A 25,897-nucleotide genomic window follows, 5' to 3' on the forward strand; every position below is an offset into this window, starting at 1 on the left:
TTTTTAAACGTGTTGCTGGCATCAGTTTCATAATGTGTATATATTTTCATCATATGTGTTCATTTTTGTAACTACTCTGTAGTGTACACTACACTTTCTTTTATGCTGCTATAACAAGTAAATTTCTCCATGTGGGATGAATAATGTATATATCTAATATAATCTAATATAATATAATCTAGATTAGATCACACATCACAGATTACACAATGGCAATAAAATGTGCTCTACATATTTCATCATGAAATTGCAATTGCACACATCAAAGGAGTGCATATTGACAGTCAAATGTAAGTTTGAAAAGCAAAACAAAACCGAAACCAGAAGAAAAAAAGAGATTCAAGTACTAGTGTTGTGACAGGCTAACCACAACTGTCGTCTCAGTCAGAAGTTTTCAACCGGTCTGGGCAGTCAGTGCTCTGCCTTATGTTGTTGGATGGATACGAGCCAACAAGTCTGAGGACCTGGGCAGGTTACAGGAGAGGGAAGGAGAACACAGGTAGAGGAACTTCAGAACGTCCTTCAGCAAACAATAGTAAGTACTGATTTATATGAAAAGAGTCTTCTTTGTCATGTAGCTTTGACACACTTAAAAACAAAGATCCCTGCTCGAGGTAGTTGTTAAATATTCACGAGGCATTTCATTCTAAGTGTCAATTTAGAGTTTCTAAGTGAAACTTTCAAAACAAATATCCTATCGTACTGTAGGTGATTATGATCAATTTGACACGATAAGTTTATGTTCATTTTTATGTATTTATCAGACGCTTTTATCCAAAACGACTTACAAATGAAGATATAACAAGCTATCTAAAAAGCTAACAATAAATTTTAGAGCATTTAATACTTAATCATGTGTCTTTTTTTGGGTATGTTCTTATATCTGAAGTAAGACACCACGAACATTGCATTATAGAGTTACAACTGTCATATGGATCATTGGGCTTTTAAACTGACTCTAAAATAGAGATTATTCGTGTATGCTAATACATTAATAACGCAAAGAAATGGTATCCTAATGAATATTATATGTAGGTGTTTGTGCCACAAAGAAATAAGGCTGTTATTTCATCATATGTATAATTTCTTTATAAGATCTCCCTAATCATAGATTTTATGTGATTTCTGCTACAGCTTTGTTTTAGGTTGGCACCTCCCTGTGAATATAATGCGTTTTTATTGCTGCCGACTCACACTTCCAGTAAAGTTAGCAGTTCCCTGCTTTCTGAGTGTGCTTTTTGTTGTATGCTACTATATCAACAACACAGCCACGACGCTCTCATCACTCGTCCCTGCGGGAAGTGTAGTGAGACTTGAAGGATCCATCCCTGAGCATGCTGGCACATTGCCTGATCTCTCAGGTCCCAGCTGTCCTCCTGGATTTTACAGTGAAGAGGAGCTCAAGCCTTGCCTCAAGAGGCCTCTCCAAGATCCCAGGGCACCGGGCGCAAATGGCAAAGCATTTGTGTCACATCTGATGACTTCTGAAGAACACAAAGAGGAATCACGTGGGTTTAACAAAAACCAGTTCAATCAGTTTGCCAGTGATCGCATCTCCCTGCATCGTGATCTGGGTAAAGACACGCGGCATCCAGAGTGAGTAACCCCTCTGCTCGTTATGATCTCAGCATAGCGTCGGACATGGCTGACATGGCTGACCCTCACACGAAATGTGTTCGTCTTACAAAGCTGGTACCTGTTAACTTTCAGTTTCGCTCTGACAGCTGCTTGGAGCAGAAATTTTGGCGCTGTCCTGGTCTCCCAACCACCAGTGTGATTATTGTGTTCCACAATGAGGCCTGGTCCACTCTGCTCAGGACAGTCTACAGCGTCCTACACACAGCTCCTGCCGCACTGCTCACAGAGATCTTACTGGTGGATGATGCAAGCACGGACGGTGAGTGTGTTTGCTGTGCTGCACAACAAGGCTGATCTGATTCTATCCAATCCCTGATTCCTGCAACACATGGATTACTCCATCGTATTCCTTGCATATGTAGCGCAGTACATATATCAGTGGTGGGAAAGGTAAACCCATATTTTGCAGAAGAAAAAGTAGCGTTACATTTTGGAATGATATGCAAAAGATTAGAAAAGTACTCAGCATAAAACATCACAAGTGAATGTTATCCAACAAATCCCATTTCTAGAAAAGTCGGAATTTTACAAAGAAATGCAAATGAAAACTTGAACATGTAATGGATTTGTATGTTTGAGGCTTTATTTAACAGACACGAGTACAAAGGAAATTCTTTTGTGCTTCGGTTCTACGGTTGTGTGCTCAGTCTTGTGCTGTACGCTTTATACGCCCATAAATGCAGCACATACCCAGACATGAGCGGAACAATTTTTAGGGGATAAAAAAAATCAACAGTTTTCAGTGTGGCGCACAGAGAGCTAAGTCTGACCTGCTGCCCAATGCCAACATAACGAAGGGCAGATCATTGGGTTTAGAAGACAGGAAGCAAAGAGTCACAGCCATGTCAGCATCTGTGGAGCTTGGGTTAAAAGGGTTAACAATTTTAGGTTCCCGAGAATCGATATTATGAAGATCCTGTCATGGTCATCTCACATTTTGGTTATGACTACTATTGGAAGAAAACTTTAGGCAGCTGCACTCCTGCGTCAGGTTCTTGTGTAGAGAAACAATGAGACAGCCTGAAGAAGTGCAAACTGACATGGTGTGTTTAGGCCCAAGCACAGGATAGGTCTGCAATGAGTGATTAAAACTGCTTCGAACCTCATCAACACCTGTCTCTGCTTGAATGTAAAATCCAGATAAGTCAAATTTTTTTCTACAAATGAACATTTGGATTCTGCGAGTCTGTCAGATTTTACAGAGCAGTAGAGTGTCTTTTCTGTAGCATCCTGAATATCTCAGATAAATGTCATAGCTTAAGAACTGTGTTGTTGCTGCTGTCCACAGACACAGAATCTCTCTGAAAAAACTGATCTTTGCCGGTCAGAGTTCCCCTCACCCGTCATGTACACTTGTTCTGTTTTCAGATTATCTGAAGACTCCACTTGATGAATTTGTGAAGCAGTTGCAGGTGGTGCGTGTTTTACGCCAACGGGAGAGGAAAGGCTTGATTACAGCCAGGCTGATGGGGGCGCAGGCTGCACGAGGGGAGGTCCTCACCTTCCTGGATTCCCACTGTATGTAGTCCATCATGATGTTCTTGCTATGCTTTTCTGGTCACGCATTTTTCTGTAGGTTCAAAATAGAAAATAAAATGCACAAAGGAGACTCTGCCTATTTGAACGAAAACTTTTTAGTTGCGCCTCAACGGTGAAAACTATTTTAAACTGTTCCCCTTTAAATTCCTACATAGGCGAATGCTTCACTGGATGGCTGGAACCTCTGCTGGCTCGAATTGCAGAGCAGCCTACAGCTGTCGTGAGCCCAAAAATCACCACTATAGATCACAATGACCTAAGGTTCCTCAGACCAAACCCTAAACTGCAACATTACAGCCGAGGAAACTTTGACTGGAGGCTCAAGTTTGGATGGGAGGTTGTCCCAGAAGAGGAGAAGAAGCACAGAAAGAATGAGACCTATCCCATAAGGTAGATACGAGTAAATTACAACAACACACGATAAGGATCGATAACGCTCTACAGGTTTTTTTTATAGAATACTAACTGTGCATCTAGTGTCATCTTTTTTTTTTAATCTGGCGGAAATTACAATTGCTCAATATATGGGAATTATTTTGCAAGAATTTAGGGATCCCTAAAAAACTAATGAGGTGTATCATTTATATACTAGCCAGATTATATTTTAAGATAAAAATGCTAATTGTGTGCTGCTGCTGCTATATGAACAGTTTCCCTTTTGTAAGTCCTGGCAAGAAAGTAAAGAAGAGGAATTCCCCAAAATCTTAAATTACATCAAATCGTCATAGTGAATGACTGATTTAAGTCGTATTTCACAGAACTCCTACTTTTGCTGGTGGCCTGTTCTCTGTTTCTAAATCCTACTTTGAGCATATCGGGACTTATGATGACCAGATGGAGTTCTGGGGAGGGGAGAATTTGGAAATGTCCTTCAGGGTAAGAAATAGTCTTTGAATAATTGTCTTTGAAACAAGTTTCATGAATGGTTTCGAGCTTCAGCTTGATGTGCTGTGTGTTTTCCCTACCACAGGTCTGGCAGTGTGGGGGCCTTTTGGAAATCATTCCATGTTCTGTTGTTGGGCACATTTTCCGTAAAAAGAGCCCCCACACCTTTCCAAATGGCAGTGATGTCATCCTTCGCAACCTGGTCCGCTTGGCTGAGGTCTGGATGGATGACTACAAATGGGTCTTCTATCGTTCTAACAGAAGGGCCGCTTCTTTTTCTAAAACGGTTAGGACAAATGCACAATAGCTCCACGATCCAGGTAGTCTTATGACATCTGTGTTGAATTGAAGCCAGCATCACATTGCTTTAATTGTGCCATTATCCTCTCAGAATTCATTTGGAGATGTTACAGAACGGCATAAACTCAGGGAGAGATTAAAGTGCGCAAACTTCTCTTGGTACCTGAATAATATTTACCCAGAAGCCTACATCCCTGACATCAGGCCCGCCATGGACGGGCAGGTAAACTTCTTTTACATTTTCATCTTGTTGTTTCATCTCTAAATAATCTCACTAGAGTTTTTATTTGTAAAACATGCAAGTGTGTGAATATTTGTATGAGTCATTAGGTTTTAGGTTTTAAAAAAAAAAGAATGCGCATGGACAACATAACCTTGACTTTTCTTTGTTTTCTTGACACTTTTTATTGTCGGATGACTTAAAGTTAAAAAACACTGGATGGAGATGCCGACTGGATGTGGAGAAGACAAAAAGGGAGTGGAAGCCTGGTCAGAAGTTAAAATGTACCAAAAAACATAAAGCACAGGTATTACATATTTTGCTTCGTACTGTGGAGTTGAAATGATTTTCAAAAAAAGACCATCCATCTCCTCATTTTCTAATTCCATGTCATTCCATCTTATCCCAGCCACATTGATAGAAACTGCCTTTTCAATGGGCATTTTTTTTTTTTTGGGCATTTTAAACTTGATCTTCATTTAGACTTTTATCTTTTTTTTCTATAGAAATCAATACATAACAGGCAATGTATTGATGACACTGTTAACATGTTGCACATGATATTGATTGGCCTTCTTATTTCAGACCCATCATGTGAGCACACAACAGACTGCAGCCTGTAATTCAGCAGACACTTTATTTGCATTTCGTCTGAGTAGATGTACTTTAGTTACATTTATCAGCTTGCAACTCTTGGTATTCAACACCCCCTTTACATGAGAAAGAGTAAAAGTGACAGATTGCAACATTTACATAAGAAACGTGAACCAGTCTGTCCCTTCTCACTTCATGATGTTCATTTTAACCCCCCTAAACCCAAGCATAAACCTATGAAATCAACACTCCAAATCACTGCGGATTAGTTCAAACATTTGATGTTGAACACCGACCCATTTGGCCTTCTGCAGCCAGGTGTACTAATAACCACTGCCCCTCACTTGCAAACTGATCCCCCTCATTTAGCATTGAGCATTTACTATGCCATTGTTATTTACTCTGAACAGCTTCTACTTATTCAACTAGGCCCTAAATCATACCAAATACTCCAAAAACAAGGGTGCGCACCGCTAGCTGAACATCCCCACTACAATAGAAAAATCCCTTAATGTGTAGTATTAGCATGGTTGTGGTTATTGTAGCTAACATTATCATCTCTTTGCTCTTAGTACTTACATATAACAGATTTAGACAGAGTTGTGTTACTGATAAAGTTACTTATTTTCTGAAACTATTCTCAGAATAATTTAAATCATCATAAAATGCCCAAGTTCACTAAGACTGCCAAAACCTTTTTCCAACTCCTGCATTGTTCCGCTAAAATTCTGTGATCATACGAACTATGTTGCCGCTCAAAATCCTTTTACTCGTGTCAAGAACCATGTTTGTGCTGTGATTCAGATTCAGATGTACAATATGATTCAGAAAATTACATTCTGGAGTTATGTGAGACCTGTATTATCTTGTTGATGAGGGTATTATTTGGAACAGGAGACTTAGCATCTTAGAGGCTACTCTGTTGAATAAGCATGTTAACATACAGTTCAGTTTGAAAGGTGTAGTGTGTAGTAATATGGTTGTGGGTTATTTTCTCAATTTATGTATGTTTTTTTTTGGTGATTTCTAGTATTTTGAATACACATCCCAGCAAGAGGTACGGCTAAGTGCTGGCATTGAGTTCTGTTTACATGCGACCCCTGGAAGAGGGGTGACTCTTGAACTGTGTCGACTGAGGGGAAAAGCTGCAAAAGAGCGAGTTTGGATCTTCACACAGGTACAACATGTTTTTCCACATTGTCTCAGGCTTTGTAGCAACAGGTGTTACAACAGTGTCTCTGAAGTTGCACAAGGAAGTAGTGAGATTTCAATTTCCTCAATCCTTTCACTCTGTCTCTATCCTCTGACACAAAGCTTTTTTCTTTTTTCTATTTATGATCTTGTTTGCAGACAAACCAACTGATGAACCCATCATCACGCAAGTGTTTGGCTGTAGCAGGAGGCAACGTGATTTTGACCAGTTGCAACTCCACAAGAGGGAGGCAAAGTTGGGTCTTTATTTGAGACTGTATGGATCGGTGCATGTGGGCTCTCTTTCTTAGCGCTCACATGGTGTCAGACACACTGAAATAGTCATGGGTTCATCTTTGAGGTCCTGGTGTGGTGAAATGACGCAGAGAAGGTATGAATCCAATCCTTGTTCCGCTCAAAGAGACCTTTTGAAGCTTGTTTACATTAGAGGAGCCCAGAGGGTATTATCCAAAGTTCCACAGTCTTTTTAGTACAAAATTCTCTTTTTCCTCTGTCTGTGCAACATGGCTTAAAACACGACAAAGTGTCTTTGTAAGCACAAAGAGGTCATTTTGGAAATACCCTCTTGCTTTGATTCATTCTGGCTGCCCTCATTAGCTTCAGCTGAGCTTTAGAAATCATTTGCGACGGAACGAGAACTGTGACACTCCTCTCTTCAGTATGTAGTTGCACAAGGAAACCCGATAACGGCGAGTGTGAAGAAAAGGAAGTGATTTTATCATCATCAAAAAATTTCCAAAAAGTTCCCACAACAAAACAAATCCAACATTGAGCTGATGTAGGACTGTCAATGTAACTTATTCCACCGAGCGATAGTTCTTCATTGTTTTACAAAAAAGAAACATAAAGGGACATCAGTGAGCCATGTTGTTGCACTAAGTCACATGTTCCTTTATTGTGGTCATATTAATTATCATGAATATGACCACTATATATTGCATCTACCTGCTGTGGGACTAATAAAGGTTTATCTTATCTTATGCTGTATTCTAACTGAACCCTATAGGGAATCCTGCTCGACGAGCCGTTTATCAATTAATATAAAGTCAATTAAAATCCTCTTAAAGTAATGATTTACAGCAGCTAGCTGCTGCTGACACTGTTTCCACTCTGAGTTTGTTAAGTGCACCTAAACAGAGGCTAAACAGCCACCCTTTCAGACATAACGCTGTCTGGCACACAACTACCATCTATTACTGTATGGCCTTGATAATGAATCAAGCTTATTCAAAGAATAAATCATCTGACATCAGCAGATCTGGGAAATGGTCAAGCTTTTTCAACGTAGATTCATGGCAGAGCTGATGTAATAGATTACAGGGTTTTTCCCCCGCCATAATGACCTCTCTGTCACTATATGAACAAGTGATGTTAGTCACAAGTATCTAAAAAGATGATGAAAATCAGTCATAATGACCGTATCATCAAAAGCATATTAATTCTCACCTCTTTTCAGCGCACTGCTAAGGGGATTTTCAAATAGAATAAACCTATTATTTGAAATGAGCATGTGATGAATGTCAAATTTAAGCACATCATTAAAAATGTATGTATAAAATGTTGTTGTATTTTTTGTAAAATGATCATTATAATTTAAAGACTTAAAGCCAAATATAAATGTATGTGTACATGTTTGTCTCCTGAGCTTTATTGCACTTGTCGAGTTTTTATTTTGTAGTGTGTGTGTGTGTGTGTGTGTGTTTCCCTCTCATAGTGATGCCATAAGGTAAATCAGTTTACACTGTTTTGTTTGACAGATGCAAATGTGAGGACTTAGCTGGACATAAGAGCAGAACTAGGATTGTCGTGGTCGTATTGTGTCAAAGCTTAGGCAAGTAGTAATTAGAGTTTGGGTAAGTAGAGGTTATGTCCTCTGAAGTGTGTTAAATAAGCAGTATGCGAAGGCGGGGTCTGCACATATAAGCACCGCCCATCTATTGAGTCAGTGACGTCAGAGGATTCGACAGTGATGGGATCTCGAGCGAGCGCTGGTGAGTTCCTCTCAAACCAATAAAATCTCTCAATTCTGCTTTGTCACTTCAACAGGGAAGTGGGCAGAACACACAAATACGAACCGCCAGGCTTGGCTGTTGTTGCAGGAAGTTATCTTACGGGCTGGGTCTTCTGTCCGAGTTTGCTCAGGGGTTTAACTGGCAGGTTGTCATCTCTTTAACGAACCTGTGAGTAGCTGGAGTATTCGGTCTACTTGTGTTACATTTATTTCTTCATTTTTAATTTGTTTGAATCTTTCCTCCCAGGGTGTGTGTTAGCTAGGTGTAAGCTAAGAGGTGTTTGTTAGCTGTAAAACAGCAGTTTGGTTTGTTTTCTGTCAAGTCATGCTGCAATATCTGTGAGACAAGAGGCTAATGACAGGGCGAGGATAAAGACTCTGTTGCCCAGTTCAATATTAGCATAATCTGGGCTCCTGCATCATGGCTGTTTGCTGCTAGCGGTCCATTTAATAATCACTCCCGTGCAACACGACGTAATTTTGTGGTATCCTGACATGCTTACCGAACGCATCCTGCTTTATCACGGTGTTGTGCAGGGTGAGGTTTAGCCCTCTAAATACGGGATTTGGGGATTTGACTAATATCATTATGGTTTGTTGTGTGCGTTGACGCTATTTCGGGGTGCGGCAGAGATCATATAACACAAATCCACGGGCAATGTGTGGATGTCAGTCATAACATGCAGTCTGTTCTATACTGATATTTAAAATTTCAGCGTTTAAAAAAAAAATAAATAAATTAAATAAATGAAAGCATCGGTGGTGAAATTGCTTAGCAAACCAGTACTTCCTGGATGGGTTCAACTGAAATGAGGTAAAAAGGGGAATCTAACTTTGTTCTGTCTGCCAGATGTGACCTCTTTAAATGTAAATTCAGGAGGAATTCAACGATTTGTGCCAATGGTTTGTCCACATTTGGCCTTTTTACGAATAACAAAGTGCTATCCCGGCTGTTATAATGCACAGCGTGACATAAACTTTCTTACAAAACGCTGCCTTGTCTACATATTTTAACCATCCGTCTCTTATTGCTTCAAGGACTCCATTGGTTTGCGAACTGGCTTCCATTTGGTTGCTGCAAAGTCTCATGTTTGAGTCTGTAATTAATATCTACCTGGCTCATTACTGCCATGGTTAATTGGCACCTATTAAATGTCCTCAAACCTCCATGTCCATGTTTTCTTTTCCCCAGAGCCTTAAAGGAGACATTTTCAAGGTTCTCGCTTTGTCTTAATGCCAATGCTAATCCGTTTATAAGGGTTCAAGTCAAGGTCAAAAGTCACAGTCATTTCTAAATACCCCAAACTACTTGATAACACAAATATAAATATGTAGTGAGGCAATAAAAGTGTTAACAAAGCTAAATAAGTTTTGTGTTTTAGATTCCTTAAACTGACCCTTGTTTGGTTTGGATGCTGTTGCCTGTATTTAAACTTGTTTTATAAAGTTGTCACCTGGAATGTTCACTGATTTTAAAATATCTCGTCTTCTCTGCGGAGACCGCATGAATCAAGCCTTCAGGGAGAAGAAGATTAGGAGATATCAGTCTTAACATGTATTTGTTTTCATTAAATCGCTGGTAGAAGTCTCCTGGGGTTTATGGCAAGCAGAATTGGATTGATATCCATAGCTGCTAATAAAAAAAGAGTTTATACAGGTTCTGTGCAAAGCTTCGTAATACAGCGGCATTAAACAGGCATCTTGACTGTCCTTACAGCGATGGTCCTAAAGAGCAGTTTTCGGCCACAGGAAGAAGAAGTCCTCCTGCAATAGATGGTGTGGCTCCACAGAGTCCTGATATCGACATCACAGACTCAACCGGTGATTGCGTGAAAGAACAGAAGCGTTTGAGATGGTTTGAATAGCTGAAGATGATTTGGGGCTTGTCCTTCAAAATGACTTGGAATAAACTACCTGTTAAGGGCTTTGGAAGGAAAAAGAAAAAGAGGGCTATTTTAAATGGGTTCAAATACACAAGAAACACTTTGTGTTCTCGATCATCCTTCCTTTACTTTTAGAGGCAAAAACTTTTTGGACGTCACCACACGGACCGTAGAATTGCATTCACAAATGACAAATGCATTAAGTAGAATTTCTTCTGTCTGAAACGGTCATTGTTTAAAGTGGATTTTCTATTTGTCTGCTTTTATTTATTTATTCTTTTTAGAGAAAATGAGCAACATTCCCCTCTCTCGCTCCGAGGTGTTTGGGGAGCTGAGGAAGGAGCTGCATGAAGATGAAGAGTTCCGTCAGTCCGACGTTCACGTCTTCATCATCATGGGAGCGTCGGTGAGCTATCAGTGATGGGAGCGTGTTGTTTTTTCTCTTTGTCCTGCTGTTCTTATTGTTTCTGGTACACGAAGAGTAAAGGGGTAGTTGGGTGAGGATGTTTGGCTGCTATTTTACAGAAAGTGTGTTGAAATGGGGAGGAAAAAAAACTAATAATTGCAACAATTACGCAGAATGTGATTAAGTAAATGTTGAAACTGATTTCAACCAACTTCTGCAAACAAGCACCTCTCAGTATACTTTCAAATGTCTCAACGTGAGACGGTGAAAACCTCAAGGTTCCTCTTTTACTTACCGCTTACTAGTCCTGTTTAGGACATTTTTGAAAAAGTGATTTACTTTAAAATGTTTTCTTTTCTTTATCGATACTGAGCTGTAATGTTGATCCCCATAAACGTTTTGGTGTTTGTTGCCTGAACGCTCAAAATTTGTTCAGTTTAGTGCAAAATAAAACGATCCGTCCAAAAGAATACAATGAAAAATGTCCTGTGTTCCTGTGTAAGTTTCCTCATACTTTTCATGCGCTGTGTCAAGGAACTAAATTCTTTCTGGGATTTTAAAACCGTTCATTTCCTTCCTTCTTTCTTTCTTTCTTGGATTACGTTTCATCGTCCTGGTATACTTTCTTCCTCGTTGCAAGAGCTCGGTTTAATGTGTCTCCTCAGCTGCTTCTATTATTTAAAGAAGACTAATAACCAAACCCAGTCAATCCACTGTCCACAGAAAACATTTTCCATGACTACTGAAATCTTGTGTGAGAATGGTTCTTTTTTTTTTTTTTTAATTTGATTTAATCTAATTGAGTATTTCCACAGCGGTTCACTGGCTGTGAGCGTCTCTTTTATGCTGCTTGCTCTTTGTAGAAGAGAGTCACACTGTGGCCTGTTTTTGCAGTGTCACCGTCTGTCAGCGTTTTTCTTTCAGTGCAATCTGCTGGCAGATCAAGGCTAAGGCTGGGCTTTTTGCAGCCTCCCTTCGGTTGTGTTTGTTTTATCAGTGTAGGTGTGGATGTGCTGAAAACCGATGAGGCTTTCATGATCTATCACGTACTTATTATATCATATTATTGTAATTCAACTACATGGTTATGTGCCAACTGTGGCTGAGGTTGCTGGGTAGTTTTTTTTTTTTTTTCTTTTTTCTTTTTAGCTTCTTGCCCAAAGTGTAAGAGTATAGACCGCGGATGAGAAGAACTCGGATAAAGACGGTCATTCCAAACACACAATCTTATAAATAAAGTTGCGAGGTTGCCGTGTGAGGTGATCCCAGTTGAGAATTAGTTTTTACAAAAACTAATTTTCTTTTTTCTTTTTTTTGACGTTGTGGTATTTTGTGGATGCCTGAAGTCATCCCTGATTTCTGAGAGTCTCCTGTTTGATTTCATGAGCTGGTCTTCCAGGCCTTTGTGTAGCAGACACATGACACTTTTTTTTTTTTTTTATACACTTGTGAAACACCTATAATATTGCAGTTTAAGCACTAAACTAGCAGGTTCTTCAAGATGATTTCAGGAGGAACTTGTGCAGTCTTTTGTGTCTTGTTGGTCGACATTTGTTTCCAGTGGGATTACTCATGTTGCGCAATTCTTGAATAAGCCAAAGCTGCCTACTTACCTGTCGCAATATGGTGTTACAGGTAATGCTTTAGCATCTTAAAGGTTGAATGCAATGGAACGTGAGTGTCTTTCTGATAGAGGTCAGCGGCTTATGTGCTCAAAGACTCTTAAACAAAGCGTCCACACCTAATGACCGTTTACAGATCATGTACTTTGAAGGTGGTGTCGTATTAATAAATGTGTATTTGGACCTGCAGGGGGATCTGGCGAAGAAAAAGATCTACCCAACTCTTTGGTGAGTGACTCATTATGATGGCTAAGCCTGTTGAAAGATGCCTCTCTAATGTGGAACCTCAGAGGTTGGACGTAACGCTCCGTACGTTCCTCTGTTCTCTCCCAGGTGGTTGTTCAGAGACGGCCTCCTCCCCGAACAGACGCATTTTGTGGGCTTTGCTCGCTCTGACTTGACGGTTGACGCCATTCGCACTGCTTGCATGCCATACCTGAAGGTAACATCGGACCTTCTGAAGCTCTTTTAAATTCTCCAGTTGCCTATATTCCTCTTTTTTTTTTTTTTTTTTTCTTCCTTAAGCTTTTTCAGTAACACTCAGTGCTTGCTTAAATGGTTGCACCCTCTGGCCCAGGTGATGGACACAGAAACAGAGCGACTGACGGCCTTCTTCAGCCGGAACACATATATCAGCGGGAAATACGCAGACGAGGGTTCCTTCTCCAAACTCCATACGCACATCCACTCTCTTCCCGGAGGAACGGAGGCAAACCGTCTCTTCTACCTGGCACTGCCTCCTACGGTCTATCATGATGTTACCAAGAACATCAAGCACCACTGCATGAGCACAAAGTCAGTACAAACTTCACTCCCTAACTGTAGATGTGTCACACTGACTGTGTTTCTCCTTTGTCCAAATGGCCGTAAACACTGTGGGTATTAACCTTGGCAGGCAGCAGCATGTCTTACACTCCAGGGACGTCTCTGATGTACTGTTCTGCTGTGTTGGGTCTATCGGGAGCCAGTGTTTTTTTTTTGTTTTCAGAGAAGCAACCTATTCAGTCATCTGGCGAGCAGGAATCAAAAACTGATTCTACATTTGATTATTATCTTTTGATCTGTATTGTTGACTGTTGAGAAGTAAAAAATTAGGAATTTCAGGATGTTACCTTGGGTTCTGGATAATGTATCCCTTTTTTTCCCCCATTGTTACTCTTATATAACTTTCTTTATTATCATCCATTTCTCTTTGAAAGTGCGTCTAATAGATCAGGCCTCAGCAGCTGCTATTGTCAGTTTGAGTGGAAACCCGGGGGAAGTGACCGGAGAGCGACCGCCTGGTCAGTGAATGAGAGTTTGCGTTCATGTTCGTCTTTGTGTGTGTGTTTTTAAGGGGCTGGAACAGAGTGATCGTAGAGAAGCCTTTTGGACGTGATCTTCAGAGCTCCGAGGAGCTGTCCGCTCACCTCTCGTCCCTCTTCACCGAGGAGCAGATCTACCGTATAGATCACTATTTGGGCAAAGAAATGGTACAGAACCTGATGGTGCTCAGGTAGGAAAGCATCTGTTTGTTCCACTTTCCATTGATTCGATTACAATGCTTTGTAAAGTACCTGATAATTAAACAGATCCTCATATAGGGACTGTGATAAGATTGCCACCTTTCATGTTGGTGACCTGGGTTCAAATCCCCTGCATGAAAGATACTACCTCCAGTAGGGGTCCTTAGGCAAGACCCCCTTACCCTACCTGCCTACCTGTAAGTCGCTTTGGATAAAAGCGTCTGCCAAAATGTATAAACATAATGCCTTTAAAATAAATAAAGTTAGCTTTCCTACACTTACGTTTTTTTATTTTTTTTTAAGTCACATTAAACAATATATTCCAGCAACTATGATGTCCAGTTGATGCTGAAGGAATAACCAGCTGTTGATTTAGTGGATTTTAATTATGCAACACTTCATCTTCAGCTGGCTCATTGTTTTGAAAAGCTCCCGTGAATAAAAGGCAATATAAACAGAGGTTGGTTTCCATCCAAGAACCGAAGTGAAGATGGTTGTTTATGCATGCTGTCATGAACGGCTGTCCTGTTGTCCCGTGTGCTGCCGTGTGGGAACAGTTATGTGTTGCTCACTGCAGGTTCGGAAACCGAATCTTTGGGCCCATCTGGAACAGAGACAACGTAGCCTGCGTCGTTCTCACCTTTAAAGAGCCTTTTGGCACTCAGGGACGAGGAGGCTACTTTGATGATTTTGGCATCATCCGGTGAGTAGAAAAACCAGGATAATGAATCCCAAATGTTTTTTTGCTCTTCCGGGTAGGTTTGGCTGCAGTAAAAGTTTGCGCCAGTGTTTTAAAAAGTACAAATTGGCAAGAAATAACAAGAGAAACTTTACACCCCATTTTAAGTGAATATTTTTTAGCTTTTTGATTGAAGTTGCATCTAGAGATTGAAGTTGTGTTAACCCCAACTGCCGTAGAATTTGTAATTGTTTACAACTGTGAGGCAAAGTCGCGTTAAAGTGCGTTATAACCTGTTTTATTGGATGTGATTTTTCTGGCTTTAACGTTAAAGCGGTGCCGATTTGAACAGACTCGATCCCAGCCGCCACGGTGTCCTTGTCTGTTGTGTGACCACCTGTTCCCCTTTGTCGTGATCAGAGATGTCATGCAGAACCACTTGCTCCAGATGCTCTGCTTGGTTGCCATGGAGAAACCAGCTTCCACCAGCTCTGACGACGTTAGGGATGAAAAGGTACAGGACTGTCTCCCAGGAACCAAATGCTTTATAGTTCCAATGTGACTGACACAGAGACATTTGGAGGGATGGGTTTACACCATGTGTGAGAAGATGAAGCCTGTCTGTTCTGCTGTCCCATGTTCCTTCTCACAGGTGAAGGTGCTGAAGTGTATTGCTCCAGTGTCCATGTCAGATGTGGTGCTGGGTCAGTATGTGGGGGATCCAGAGGGTGAGGGAGACGCCAAACTGGGCTACCTCGATGACCCAACGGTACCTAAAGGATCAACTCAGGCCACTTTCACCACAGCTGTGCTTTATGTGCGCAATGAACGCTGGGATGGTAAACGGGCCCATGTCTTTTTAAAAAGACTATTGTTTTTTTTCCACTGTGCTCCTCCTTCATACATTGAAAATATTCCTTAGGTGTTCCTTTCATCCTTCGCTGTGGGAAAGCTCTGAATGAGAGGAAAGCTGAGGTGCGGCTGCAGTTCACGGATGTCCCAGGAGACATTTTTGGAAAACAGTGTCGACGGAATGAACTGGTGGTGCGCGTGCAGCCCAACGAGGCCGTCTACGCCAAGATGATGAGCAAGAAGCCCGGCGTTTACTTCAGCCCAGAAGAAACGGAGCTGGACCTCACCTACAAGAGCAGATACAAGGCAGGCTCCAGCTGATTTAGTTATTTATTTATGTATCTCACTCTTAATCTTTGTCAAGTAAAACACTTTAAAAAAAAAAAAGGCTACAACTGTAGTAAAAAAAAAAAAAGCAAATTACAGCTGCAGCTAAACATGAACCTGCCCATAATTTTCTTAAGTTTTTTATACGTCTTTCTAATTCAGAACAAATTGTTCTTGATCTCAGGATGTGAAGCTTCCAGACGCTTATGAGCGTCTCATCCTGGATGTGTTCTGTGGGAGCCAGATGCATTTCGTACGCAGGTCAGTCGCTGCCGTCTCATTTTACGGCCTGTTGAATTGGTTTATGTTGCAAGAGCGTCCCACTAGATGGCGCCATAGAGCTTATTTAGTCTGCTTCAGCATGCCAGAAGCTTGACCTGCAGAAACCTCATGTTCCGTTATGCCTGACTTGAATTATTGATATCTGCAGCGATGAACTGAGGGAAGCGTGGAGGATCTTCACCCCTCTCCTTCACCACATAGACAAAGAGAAACCGCAGCCTATTCCTTACAGATACGGAAGGTAGGGAATGTTTCCACTCTGTGCTCAACCAGAGGACACATTTTCACACCGAATGTTGATTCTATCCTTTATCTTTTCATTTTATTTCCCTTTAGCCGTGGCCCCACAGAAGCAGACGACCTTGTACAGAGAGTCGGATTCCGCTACGAAGGCACTTACAAATGGGTCAACCCTCACAGACTTTGAATTGAGATTAGATGAGGGAGCAGAGGTAGAGTAGGAGGGGTTTCGGCAGGGTAAGCGAGCTATCATGTTCCAAAACTGGAGTGTCTTTAAGAAAGCAGATGTTTACACCACGTGGGTGCATTGAGGAGAGGAAAAAAAGGAAAGTAGCTGTCTAAACATGATCATCTCAGGTATAGGAGTTATTCTTTGGAGCCTGCTCAACGAGCATTCAAATGAGGATTTTAAATTCACATCATGTGCATCATTCCCCCTTTTACCTTCACGACAGCTTTTAAAGTCTTAACTGATGGTAGGACCAAATTAAAGAGGATGTTTTTGTGGAAAGAATAATTGTCTGAACTGGCTCCATGTCCCTCACTCCAAAAAGTAAGTTTTAAAAAAACCAAAACGGTGTGGTAAATGGAACCACAGCAACCGACCAGACCAGCTGGGTCATATTCACTTAATGCAGACACAAGGAACAGGAACCAGTGTCCCCCAGCTCATAACCTCTGATTGTAATACCGTTACTCTTTCACTCCATTGATTAGTAACACATAGGAATAGCTGTTTTTAATTTTTTTTATTTTTACAACTTGCATTCTCTCTTTTTTTGCCTAACCTGCTTGGGACCAAGGACATCGGCGTTGTTGAGGATGGATGCTGTAGCTCACCAAAGACGATGCAGGCAGTGTCTCTTTGAAGCATTCATCCTGGAATAGTCTTAAGCGTCCTCCAGGACAAGGAAAACGAGCCGTGTCCTGTTTATTACCCGCCGCCTGAGCTTTATTCCATTTTTCCACATTTACGTTAGTTAACATTTCATTTTAAAATCTCCACACAGCAGCCGTTTCTGCTACAGGTCAACATTGAATGTCTGTTATGGCGTACTGAATGCTGCTGTCCACTGTGCACTCATGTGAAGCGCGCAGCGCTTTATTACAACTTTGTAATAAACTAGTTTTTGCTTCTGTTAATGTTTCCTGGCTCTGGTTGTTTCTGTGTTTTTTAAAGTGCAAGACTGTGTTGGAGTACTGGGGGGGAAAAGGCCAACAAAACTATTAGAATGTCAGTTTTTACTGTTGGGCCGATGCCATTTTTAATGCAACACAGACAACGACCTGAGATTTGACACCAGAATGAATTTATTCAGACAAAAATGAGTGACAACTCTGTGAGGCAGGACCACAGGAGATAGATGGTACAGTTGGACAGAAACACAGAAACGAGCTGCCTTGAATGGCCATTTTGTTAACTCTTACTCTTATAAGAGACAACGCTATGGTTCAGTCGTTCTTTGGAAAGCTGCGGGGGGGGGCTCCCACTGGGCACCCTCGTTGTGCCACTCTGTTTTAGGACTCTGTTCATGTCAGAATATACATAATATAATTTCAGTTGCCAAAACTTAGCAACCATGCAGTTTAAGGCACATTAGCTTAGTTTAAAAACAGTTGCTGTGCGTTCGACAGGATTCAGTTTACAGTACAGGGAGGAAATGTCTAAAGGATGGAGGACGCTTGCATACTAAAACAAAGTGAGGTATTGTGTCTAAGATCAACTAACTTATGATGGATACACTGGACGGCAACGTTATAAATCTCTCCTGACTGTTCCGCCATAGAAAATTAATGGCAGTCGGGGGATTATTTTTAAGCTGTGAATTCTGTATTAGTGTTGCAATTTCAAAGCAGACACCATGCATTCTGTTTGAGTCAGAATAGAAAAAAAAAAAAAAAAAAAAAAGGATGCTTCTCATGCAAAACAACTTTCTAACCCCAAAGTTTCAGTATTACAACTTGAAAATGAGAAGAAACACATAAAACTGAACTGGAGCCGAGCAAGATCAACATGGATTCGCTGGCTGGATTCGTTACGTTGCACGACAGCTTTGGAGTGACGCATCATCATCATTCATCCAAATGTCACATAAAACCGGACAGTGGTCACGTTCCCCGTTTAAAAAGGCACTCTCAGTTTTTTGTTTTGTTTTCACATGTGCTCCGGGTGGTTCTGCAAACAGCTGATGAACTCTGTGACTGGATGGCCCTGGTAGCAGATCTGATAGACTGCGTTGAACAGCGGAAACCTGGAGAAGGAGGAGGCGTTAAAGCTTGATGAGGTCCTCTCAAGCTACTGCTAATGGGAACAGTGATGCTGCGGGAACACGTGTGCCGCTCCACTTACTTGTCAATCAGGTTTTTGTGCTTGAGGATGAGATAAACCTCAGCCGCCGTTGCCGGTCCCTGCAGCTTCTGACCGTTCAGCATCTCTTTCTCCAGATCCACGATGGACTGATGAGAAACAGAATCATCAAAAAAAAAAAGAATTTTGATTTCTGAATTTAACAGGGAGCCAATGTAGGAAGGACAAAATGGGATAAATGTAACCTGGTGTGGTGGTACCATTCAGCAGTGTTTTGGACCAACTGAAGGAGGTTCAGTGGGGGAAAAAAAAAAAAAAAAAAAAAAAGGTTAAACAACACGGTTCTCACCTTTCCCGTCTTCACAAAAGCTTCGGCCACTTTGCGGTTGCGGCCGCCGTAGCAGGTTGTGATGAGGTCAGCGACGCCGCAGCTCTCCAGGAAGGTCGCGGAGGACACGGGGCTGGAGGTGCAGAAAATGCGGGCGAAGGCGATCATTTCCATCAGGCCCAGCCTGATCACGGCTGCCTTCGTGTTGTCTCCAAACCCCAGGCCGTCGCAGAAACCCGCCCCCATCGCCACGATGTTCTACAGGAAGGAGGAGCGTGAGCGAACGCTGCAGACATTAAACTAATTCAACCCATCAATGAATAAATGAAGTTGACCTTTCTCATTAAATCTGGAGCGTTAATCACATCCTTTTATCCCTCTGAGCCTTTTAGAGATTATAACCTCAGTCTGACTGAAATTGGTTTCTCCTTCATTTTCATCCACCTCCACCGTGGTTATGCGTGTGGGTACTTGGTCTGGATACATATCTTTTTACAAAAGATTCACTGAATTCTTACAGGAAGCTTAGTTAGTTTGAAGAATCTGACCAGAATCATGCAGTTAGAAGGCATGCAACTATTTACTTATTGACAAATAAATGAATTAGTGATTTCTTTGACAAAACAAAAAGGTAAACCTGCAAATAAATCATTATTATTTCCCATATTCTGTACTTTCAGACTTTTCTCCCTGCGTCAATGTGCCACTTTAGAGGCTTCGGCTCGCACTATAAACCATTTCTGTTGTTCCGAAATGGACCGAAGAGAAATGCAACTAGTGTGAATGTCACATTCCACACTGGAATCTCAGTTTTTCTGGCATGCTTGTGTGTTTGACTTTAGGAGCTCACCTTCAGAGCGCCACAGATTTCCACCACGTCGTACTCCTCCACTACAGTTACCCTGAAATTGCTGGTCTGCATGAGCTCCTTCAGGAGAGCCCCGTGGTTTTTATTCTTGCAGCCTGCAAGCAGAAAAATCTCATGTGTAAACACGGGGAGGAGCTCTGATCCAGCAACATAACTAATATTAGTCCTGTCAGAAGAGGCATGTTTCTGTTTTACTACAGTTGTTGTTGTGCTGACAGTAAATCCTGAGAGGAATGCAGATATAAAAAGAAAGGAAATGTCAAACCAAACATTAAGCTTTAAACCCATCATCAAGTATGCAGAGAGCTGGAACTGAGATTATAACCTTCTCATTTGGATCTTGTTGAAACGACAGTCTCCGTCACAGCAGACTCACCGATGGTGGTCTCGCAAAACTTCTCATCGGCAACCTCGTTGGCAATGTTGGCCCCCATCAGTACGCTCATCGTGATGCCAAGCTTCTCCTGGATCACATCAGAGATGAGTTTGAGTCCATCGGGACCTTCGTCCACTCCCTGGAGGAACAAAAAAAAACAAAAAAAAAACAAGCTGATGTCTGGCTCAGACCGCACTGCAGAGCGAAACTTCTGACTGCCGCTTCCGGCTGAATATGGACTGAGAAAAAAACCTTCATATCTGATTGGAACAGTTCTTATCAAAGAGCAAAGTCTAACCTTAATGAGAGATATTCCCAACGCATCACTCTTAATCTTGCCTTTCACCGAGTCGCACGCTTTGCCAACAAACTGATGCGGAATCACAAACACCAAAATGTCTGCATCGTTGGAGGCATCTACCAAGTCTGGCACGGCCAGCTGAGAAGGGGAGGAAGGTAAGGATGATGTTTTAAGAGAGGAAATGTACATTTAAGACTGATGCAGCCCACTGAAGAAAAATCTGATATAGACTAACATGCTTTTAGCAGTAAATATGTGAAAAGCATCTATAAAGCAGCAGCAAGCTTTAGGAGTCAAAAATAACCAGTAGAGGCAGCATACAAGAGAAAAGTTACACCTGCAGCTTCTTACCACATTAGCTGGTAGCTTGTGTCCAGGTAGATACTTCACGTTTTCATGGGTGGTGTTAATTATTTCAGTGAGTTTGCGCCCGTTCACCATCTCCTCAAACACCCACATTTTTACTGTGTTGTCAAAATTTGGATTCCGAGCAGCATTGGTACCCACAATCTTGGCGATGGCGGAGCCCCTGTGGTGTGAATAGCTCCAGTTTATTGTCTTATTTGCACGTCAAGTTCACAGCGACCAGACGTATCGTTTAAAGCTCTTCTTCGAGTCCTTTACTGCTGTTCACTGAGCTGCACGCGCGCACACAGGGGTGAGCTGATAAAGTTCGCTCTCGTGTGCGCCAAACTAGATTGAGAAATAAGGTGCTTTTAAGTTTGCGAAATCAGTTTCTTTTTTGTAAGGGATTTGGGTATTATTTTTGTGAAACTCCTCTTGTTTTGAAGCAAAGGTGAATTCGGCATGAAAAAGCAACACAAAACACGTATCTTTATTTTCTTCCCAACAAGAGCTACTATACTAATTATAAAAATGTCAAATGGAAAAGTGAAATTTTTGAGAAATGTTTGAGAAACAGAATGTTCCCGCCGAATTTACAGGATCATTTTAAGCATCTGTTTTTACCCTGGAAAGACGTTTTTATCTCGCCGGACTTTTTCAAGTCGACACGGTCATCAATAATCTCCAGTAATTCAGAACGGAATACTGCTAGTGAAAACGAGCTAACATGTTCTATACACATTGTGGCTAACTTCAAGGGCACAAAACACAAAAAACGGATATGTGGTCTGTTCACTGAACATGCAGCCAATTTATTAGCATGTGATTACAACCAGTCTTTGCTCCTGTTACCTAAACGTTCCACATCTGCTTGGAATGGTGGAGAAGATCAAACTTCACTCGTGTTACTATGGAGAGTGTTGCTAGTTAACGATCCGCGTAGCAACGTGGCAACGCCGAGCATGCAGCATGTAACCTGAAACAACCTGACAGTTCACCACATTAACATTAATCAACTTGCCAGTTTCCAGAGCCCACGATGCAGACTTTCTTCGGAGCTGCCATTGCGAGGAGATGTAGCGCTGAGCGGAGGTGAAAATGCACTGACTGCAGTTGTGTTACGTAACAATACTCTGATTTTATTGGCCTGTCCTGTGGGGAGACACCGGCCCGCCCACTCCGTCGAGGGCCGATTCTGGTCACTCATTTATGGGACAGAGGTTAGCAGGTCAAAGGTACCGGGGACAAAGATCTGCGGATGAATAGTTTTTTATGATTTTAAACAATCAGTGTACAGCACTTAAGTTGTCCTCACTGAATTTATTTTGCAGACGTGGCTAATATACAGATTGATAGCGGCAGTGTGTGATTTTTAATAGCTTTACTATGATATACTTGATTGAAATGGTCAACATTATATTATGTGATAACACAGCTTCAACCTTAGCAACTGAAGATTAAGTTTTAAGAGCCCACATTATCTACAAAGCCCAATCTATTGGTTTCTAGTTTTGTTTATAATGCAATAGATATACATACTTTAACGTTTTAATGTTCCCTGACATGAAATACCATGTTTTAGCCCCTGTCCCTTTAGGAGGAAATGTTGAGTGGGACACCAATGCTTCAGTAGTTTTATCATCATTCTGTCTGCTCCTGACCCATGTCCTGTCGTTTGAAATAATTAAAAAGCAAGTCTATTCCATACAAGTCCCCTTTAGAACAGGGGCACCTGAACGGACCCTGGCCTGCAGACAGAGATCACAGGATGAGCATCAACAGTTGTTGTGCTGCATGTGGTTTAGTGTGGAGACATTCAGACACACCCATCTTCAGCAGCCATGAAGTCCATCCACACACACACACCCATGGGGTGTGGCTGTCATGCTCTTGTTTTTGCATATACAGTCAAATGTCCACATTATATTTCCTGCATCAGCAGCTTCCCTGACTTCTGGTACTAAATTGTATAAATGGCACAAACAAGGGCAATTGTTATACTTCTGCGTCACAGAAATGGAAAAAAAACCATTGTAATTTGTTGTAAAACAGTTAATACAATACTATTTATGAATCCCTTGAAGTTAGGCTAAAAAACAATTACTTTTGAAATAGTTTTGTGCTTTTTTTTTTTAGTTTTTGTTACTTCGGTGCAGGACTTTATTATGTATTTGAGTATCTCAATGGAACATTTGTTATGACTTGACTTATCAAAGACATGTCACTATCCGGAGAGAGGATGAATAAAATATTGTGAGATTTTTCTTTTTGTGTACTTCTTTTTTGTGTTATATCTGTCAGTGTCAGGAAGTCAGAGATCATGAGATGTTATTTACTGTACAAGTTTCATATTGTACATAGATGGGACAGCCACAGATACACAGAGAGGATAATGTATGAGTAGCAGTTTACATCTACTGCAGCTAACATTAATGATTTAGAAGAGACCCGATATATATATATATATATATCACAGCTTTTGAACTACATAATTAATTTGTTGTTGAGAGTGCGTTGCTGTAATTTCATAATCTGGCTAAACTATGAAACAAATGTTCAGAAGGTTTCTTTATTTGCCTGTTTTCCGCACTACAAGCCTTTCTGTTTAACTGCCTGCATGCATGCTGTGCTGACTTTTCACACTGAAAACCATTAAAAGTCAGAAAGCTCTCTCTGGGAGAAAATATTTGGTTCAAAGGCCTAAAACAAAAGAGGACCTTGTTGCATAAGAGCTGGACAGCAAACAAAAGAGGCGATGGAGGAAGGAACTAAAGTCAGCAGTCTGGGTTTCTGAGAGCAGGAACAAAGTGAGAAAATCTAGCTTATTTTGCTGAAAAGTGTTCACCATTTTAGGTCAACCACAAACTCAGTCACACTTTAATGAACTACAAGTGCGTCCTCTTTGGAGTGTCCCATTTGAGTTCTCCATACATTCGCTTCTGCTCTGGACAGCAGCATGTGAGCATGTACACCCGGTTGTCACCTGCAGTGGCTAAAACTAAATTCAGTATGAAAACTGCTTCACGTCACCCCTCTACTCCTCAGCGCGAGTGCAAATGACGACACAGAGCACGTTGAAATGAAAAAAACTACATAAAGTTAAACTTTAATCTTTAATATAACTGCTGCAAATCCATAATTCATCGATACATCACCAAACTGTAACAGCATTCTGTCATTGCTCAAATGAAAATGCAAAAATGAGCAATGAAAGCCAAGAGAAGGGCAGAAAACACGCCGACCTATGGACACGTATTGAGATGCATGACCTCATGCAACGATCAAACAGCAACCTTTTCATGAACTGATGAGTACAGCTGCTGTGACTGTAGCAGTACAAAGTAAAAGACTTTGCCCACTTTCGTATACTTTAGATAAATAAACCATCTACAGTCATATATAGACAGAACTTAACTGAGACACACAGCTAGTCTTTGCCAAATTAAAACAAACACGGACAACATTGGATAGACCCGACTATACTAAAACATTAAGATTATTAACCATAGTCATTGTAATATTTACATTTAATTACAGCTGATGGCACGATTGTGCTTGATAGCAACACAACACAGCTACACATTCTCATTTTCCTGCTGAGACTAACACAGAGCTCAGAGTCGAGTAGATTCACTGCAACAGAACATTTAAGATGGTTTCATTTTTGTAAACACAGTCAGAAGGGAAATTCTTGAGCATGCTCACACGCTTACAGGCTAACAGAGGGCGGCATTTATTTGATATTTTTTACATTTCTCCTGATCGGCTTCTGAATTTGGCACCAACGTCTGGTGACTCTGTAAAAACACACTCAGCCTCATAAACACATGAACACGTGACAATATGGAACAAGACATGTAACTCAAAGTGGAGTGAGATGCGCGGCTGAACTGTTGGACCATGTTTAAGATGCCTGCTGTACAATGCTACATGCAAGTCGGAGCCCTAGATGATGGAAAAACACATTCAGCGTATTTATTGGAGCAACAGCATGCCTCCTCTTCTGTAGTTATTTGTTCATAGCATAGTTTGTGTACATTTAGTTATTATTTTTTCTTCAACTGATTAGGTTAGAGCTCTTGTTTGAGAGTATTCCTCGTATGTTGTTAAAAAATTCTGACTTTTTAGAAAAGAGTTCAGTGAGAATATTAATACGGCTCTTGTGCCTGTACGGTGAATAAGAAGCTAACTTAGTTTAACAGAAAGGATGGACACAGGGACCTTATATTTAATATTGTTTAATGTGTATCTTATTAGTTTTAGGCCTGTTTTATATTGAGCAAATTAAATAAAATGGGTTACAAAGTTAATTCAAGGATTTTGTTGCTATCAGAACCCGCCTGTCTTAATGTTTAACTCTGAGCTCTCTCTCGACATTTTACTACCCCTTGATGAGATGTTCCTGATATCCAGCTTTGGGTGTTATTTCAGTCTTTGCTCTGGCAGTAATCTTTGGACAGAGGAGCAGCAGCTGTTAATGTGAGACATCTGCGTGTGGCTGGCCTTGATGTCTTTGTTTCCTTGATTTTGGGACTTTGAGCGCTCACTTTACACCAAAAGACGGGTACAGTAGAGCTGTTCGCTGGCTACTCATCGCTGAAACTAAAACTGAAAAAGCTGCACTCAGTTCTGCTGCTGCTGCCTATTGACTTGACTTTGAGACTGGCAGGAAACAATAACCGGAGAGTGAACTCGTATCACTGCAACAAACAAATTAAATTTTATGTGAGAGTTGGGAGACTCTCTTAGTTGTGACTGAAATTCACCATCTGCTGGTGGGGTAAGTCTATGAGCTGAGTTCCAAAACAACTTACTGTGTCCTTACTGCTGTTGTGTAACTGAAAGAAAATGACAATTTCATGGCATACAGACAGAGTTATCAGTCCTCTCATGTAACCAAGCCAATGAACATGCTTCCAAAAAGTCAACTCAACATACTCAGATGACGTAGATGATGTAGACTAATGATAAACTATGAGGTCAATTTTCTGAGGAAATTACTTCCCACACAAGGTATTTACCATTACATGCCTGTTCCACAGCAGACGTTTGAACCGGCTAGCTACCAGCTACTTCTAAGTGGGAAACAAAGCATACTAACAACAAGGGTCTGAGTAAACCAGCAGAAGCCATCAGGTTCATGTGGGATTTCTTCAACAATAAGTTCCAACATTAT

General features: G+C 41.1%; 3 protein-coding genes across 5 annotated transcripts; 2 read left to right on the plus strand and 1 right to left on the minus strand.

The window, feature by feature from the left end:
- Positions 1-382: 382 nt before the first annotated feature.
- LOC140271961 (polypeptide N-acetylgalactosaminyltransferase 6-like) lies at positions 383-7,279 on the plus strand. The gene is made up of 11 exons (XM_072367259.1): positions 383-535; positions 1,135-1,596; positions 1,725-1,897; positions 3,007-3,156; positions 3,333-3,567; positions 3,936-4,053; positions 4,148-4,348; positions 4,454-4,585; positions 4,788-4,889; positions 6,207-6,353; positions 6,527-7,279. The coding sequence occupies exons 2-11, from the start codon at positions 1,169-1,171 to the stop codon at positions 6,638-6,640; spliced, it is 1,800 nt and encodes a 599-aa protein (XP_072223360.1). The 5' UTR covers positions 383-535; positions 1,135-1,168; the 3' UTR covers positions 6,641-7,279.
- A 1,054-nt stretch (positions 7,280-8,333) lies between these two features.
- On the plus strand, positions 8,334-17,338 carry LOC140271553 (glucose-6-phosphate 1-dehydrogenase). Of its 3 annotated transcripts, none has more exons than XM_072366814.1 (13): positions 8,334-8,379; positions 10,567-10,688; positions 12,501-12,538; positions 12,644-12,752; positions 12,888-13,105; positions 13,647-13,805; positions 14,393-14,518; positions 14,915-15,008; positions 15,147-15,333; positions 15,417-15,652; positions 15,858-15,934; positions 16,104-16,196; positions 16,292-17,338. In XM_072366814.1, the coding sequence occupies exons 1-13, from the start codon at positions 8,358-8,360 to the stop codon at positions 16,380-16,382; spliced, it is 1,572 nt and encodes a 523-aa protein (XP_072222915.1). In that variant the 5' UTR covers positions 8,334-8,357; the 3' UTR covers positions 16,383-17,338. The 3 variants fall into 3 exon arrangements, with proteins under 3 accessions (XP_072222915.1, XP_072222916.1, XP_072222917.1); XM_072366815.1 differs by lacking the exon at positions 8,334-8,379 and adding an exon at positions 8,406-8,568; XM_072366816.1 differs by lacking the exon at positions 8,334-8,379 and adding an exon at positions 10,087-10,220.
- LOC140271554 (glycerol-3-phosphate dehydrogenase [NAD(+)], cytoplasmic) lies at positions 17,150-21,850 on the minus strand. Its single transcript, XM_072366817.1, has 8 exons — positions 21,743-21,850; positions 20,728-20,905; positions 20,374-20,514; positions 20,076-20,214; positions 19,682-19,794; positions 18,853-19,089; positions 18,546-18,652; positions 17,150-18,447 (listed from the first exon to the last, which is right to left on the minus strand). Exons 1-8 carry the CDS (start codon positions 21,784-21,786, stop codon positions 18,351-18,353), a joined length of 1,056 nt encoding a protein of 351 aa, XP_072222918.1. The 5' UTR covers positions 21,787-21,850; the 3' UTR covers positions 17,150-18,350.
- Positions 21,851-25,897: the final 4,047 nt, after the last annotated feature.

Source organism: Leuresthes tenuis, unplaced genomic scaffold (assembly GCF_036924035.1).
Source record: "Leuresthes tenuis unplaced genomic scaffold, fLeuTen1.0.hap1 SCAF_16, whole genome shotgun sequence".
In the NCBI taxonomy this organism is placed as follows: domain Eukaryota; kingdom Metazoa; phylum Chordata; class Actinopteri; order Atheriniformes; family Atherinopsidae; genus Leuresthes; species Leuresthes tenuis.

Coding starts and splice junctions, on each gene's coding strand:
- LOC140271961 (XM_072367259.1), top strand. CDS start 1,169: ATGCGTTTTTATTGCTGCCGACTCACACTTCCAGTAAAGTTAGCAGTT. Junction 1,597..1,724: donor AAAGACACGCGGCATCCAGA/GTGAGTAACCCC, acceptor TCGCTCTGACAG/CTGCTTGGAGCAGAAATTTT. Junction 4,054..4,147: donor ATTTGGAAATGTCCTTCAGG/GTAAGAAATAGT, acceptor TCCCTACCACAG/GTCTGGCAGTGTGGGGGCCT.
- LOC140271554 (XM_072366817.1), bottom strand. CDS start 21,786: ATGGCAGCTCCGAAGAAAGTCTGCATCGTGGGCTCTGGAAACTG. Junction 19,795..20,075: donor GTTTTGCGAGACCACCATCG/GTGAGTCTGCTG, acceptor TTCTGCTTGCAG/GCTGCAAGAATAAAAACCAC. Junction 18,448..18,545: donor CACAAAAACCTGATTGACAA/GTAAGTGGAGCG, acceptor CTCCTTCTCCAG/GTTTCCGCTGTTCAACGCAG.
- LOC140271553 (XM_072366814.1), top strand. CDS start 8,358: ATGGGATCTCGAGCGAGCGCTG. Junction 13,106..13,646: donor CACCACTGCATGAGCACAAA/GTCAGTACAAAC, acceptor TGTGTTTTTAAG/GGGCTGGAACAGAGTGATCG. Junction 15,334..15,416: donor GCGCAATGAACGCTGGGATG/GTAAACGGGCCC, acceptor AATATTCCTTAG/GTGTTCCTTTCATCCTTCGC.